The sequence below is a fragment of the Scylla paramamosain genome, chromosome 3 (assembly GCF_035594125.1).
Source record: "Scylla paramamosain isolate STU-SP2022 chromosome 3, ASM3559412v1, whole genome shotgun sequence".
NCBI classification, from domain to species: Eukaryota; Metazoa; Arthropoda; class Malacostraca; order Decapoda; family Portunidae; genus Scylla; species Scylla paramamosain.
Genome location: NC_087153.1, coordinates 16,765,001 through 16,767,500, shown reverse-complemented (window position 1 = coordinate 16,767,500; position 2,500 = coordinate 16,765,001). Strand labels below are relative to the sequence as shown.

At 47.0% G+C, this 2,500-nt stretch overlaps 1 protein-coding gene across 2 annotated transcripts in view; it reads right to left on the bottom strand.

The window, feature by feature from the left end:
• The window catches only part of LOC135091706 (nucleolar and coiled-body phosphoprotein 1-like), a 71,385-nt gene that overhangs the window by 43,559 nt on the left and 25,326 nt on the right, over positions 1 to 2,500 (bottom strand). The window contains exon 2 of one of the 2 annotated variants that reach the window (XM_063989632.1): positions 1,506 to 1,542. The exons of the other annotated variant lie outside the window; for it this stretch is intronic. Within the exon in view, the coding sequence (XP_063845702.1) occupies position 1,506 (1 nt within the window). The 5' untranslated portion in view covers positions 1,507 to 1,542. The remainder of the gene's footprint in view (positions 1 to 1,505; positions 1,543 to 2,500) is intronic. 2 annotated transcript variants of the gene reach the window in all.

Sequence of the window (2,500 nt, the reverse complement as noted above, 5' to 3'; positions counted from 1 at the left end):
ATTTCTCTCTTCTGTAGATCGAATAACACACGACGAGTACGTTCTCGTGTCAATGCGAGTAACATCTCTTTACAAGATATGCGCTTATGGTGTTGGACGCTTTCGGTTGTCATAAGGAATGTTTTCAGATGCTACAGAGATGACTATATAGTAGGGTTTGCATGAGTGTTTTTTCCTCACTTACAATGCAGAATCACTGTTAAATTTGCACTAGAATCATGAAAAGACCCATAACAACTCAGGTAATCCCCATTAAAGTCTGTGAAAAGTCGTCGAGAAAATACACGGAAACGTTTTAGCTCCATCGTCCAGCTTGAGCTGACTGATCACCCTCGTCAGCGTCTGGTGGGGCGCACGAGCGTCCGTCAGCCGTCACCTCGGCCTCTGCCCTTCCTTTCCCTTTCTGTGGCCCACAATTTGTTTGATTGCATCATTAATGGGATGATTTGAGGGCCATTAGAGCGTAATGAGTATAAGAGGAAGGCGGGATTGTTACGCGTGGAGCGAGGGGCTGCCGGGGCCACGGGTGACGACCCAAGGAAAACTACACGCTTACTTCCTCGCTATTACTGCTAATTATGTTGTCGTCACCATCCTACAAGCCACGCTCGTAGTTCCTACTGCCGCTGACGTAGCTGTCACGACTACCACCATTGTTGCTACCACTACCTCCATTATTATAACAACAACAACTACTACTACTACTACTATTACAACTACTACTGTTACTACTACTACTACAACTACTATGTATTTGTACTACTACTACTACTACTACCACTACTACTACTACTATTACTACTACTACTATCCTGTTCTGTAATATTTTAGCATCTACTTAAAATACGAAATCATACGCGCTGTCTTTATATTATAAGAAATATCTGAGATACTCAGTTTCTGTAACAACCGTGAGCAGTCCTCTGTGGCGGCACTACTCTCGACCCTCGACCTTGCTTCCCGCACCTCACCGCGGCCACCTGCCTCGAGGCGGCGAGGCGCTGGCTCACATAAAGTGCCAAAACCACTAAGGCCCCGCAGCTTCGCCACAAAATATATCAGTGTTGATGTTATGGGTCCATTTTAGTGAAAGGTGAGGCGTGTTTCCTCTGAGTCAAGCATAGCAGTAAGGTATAAAAGGATGCTACTTAAGGGGGATCATGACACCTCACGGCCAACCCTTTGAACACTTATTGGGTCAGATTATCAAGAAAACTTTTTCCTTCCACTCACAACGTGCAAGGAACAATCCCCCTTATGAGTTTCTGAATAAGTGCTAAAATTTCTTACATGACAAGGCTCTTCAGGGAATGGGTCGTTTGATAATATAGCCCCTATTGCCTGCTTCTTTTCTATATATATTTCTTCATAGATAATAAGGGTAATGGCAACGTTACTCGTCCAGATGACAAGTTACACCGTCTCCTTGCGTCCGCCCGAGAGCAGAGACAAGCAGATGTGTGGGAAGGAGCACAAAAGAGGAGGAACATGATCAGCGTACTCACTCAACACTGTGTCACATCAACTTGGTCTGCTACAAACCTGGAACAAAGAAAGGACATTTTTACTGCGGGTCTAACACTTCATAATATGTAATAAATATATTTTAAAACCTGCAGAAATCAACGCACAATGATTACATGATGTAGATAACCAAATAATTAACTAAAGACTTGGAATAACTGAAATGGACAAAATATATCTGGAAATAAAGGAAAATGAAGACTCCTTGGTCCCCTTAGCGAGGAGAGAAATTACCGAGATCAAGGCAAAGCTTCAGATAATTGTCTGGGAGCCTGCCGAGCCCCGCGTAGTTCTGAGCAGCGAGGCGGAGGCGCGGTGTTTATTACACAACTCACATGGAAATGACTGGTGCATAAATCCCAGGCGAGAAATATCTTGATATACGCAACATCACACCTTCCTTAGCGTCGAGTGTTTGCAGACGCGGCACAAACGCGAATGCCAAGGGGAAGGGCGAGTGGGCCCTAGGCAGCGTCGGGAGCAGTGATGAAGGCACTCTTCATCTTCCCCAGGCGGCGGTAATGCAGTCTGGCGGCGTTTGTCAATGGCGGGGACGAGGGTTGTGTCGGCGTCACTCACAATAGCAGCCTCGTCCTTGTCGTCCATGACCACGACGCGGCATAAATGAGAGCCGCAGGAAAGAGGGGCGTCCCTGTAGTAGCAGGTCGTAAGCTTTCCTTCTGAGGCGGCAGCATTTTTGGGACTCGGGAGGCGCCGGTGTATGGAGGCGGCGCGTCACTAGCACCACCTCTAATATAGGTTAACAGGATGAATCACCAGACTGCATGACCCTGACCTGACAGGGGTCAAGTGGTTGAGAAGATGCACTGAAAGGTCATGCTGAAGGGCGGGAAGCTTTGCAGGTGACGACCATGCAGGACGGTACGGACAAAGGCAGTTTAGCTTATCATTTACAAGGATTCTGTTTGGTAGCAGGAATCGCAACGGGCTGGCTGCAGGTTTCAGGTCATGAGGG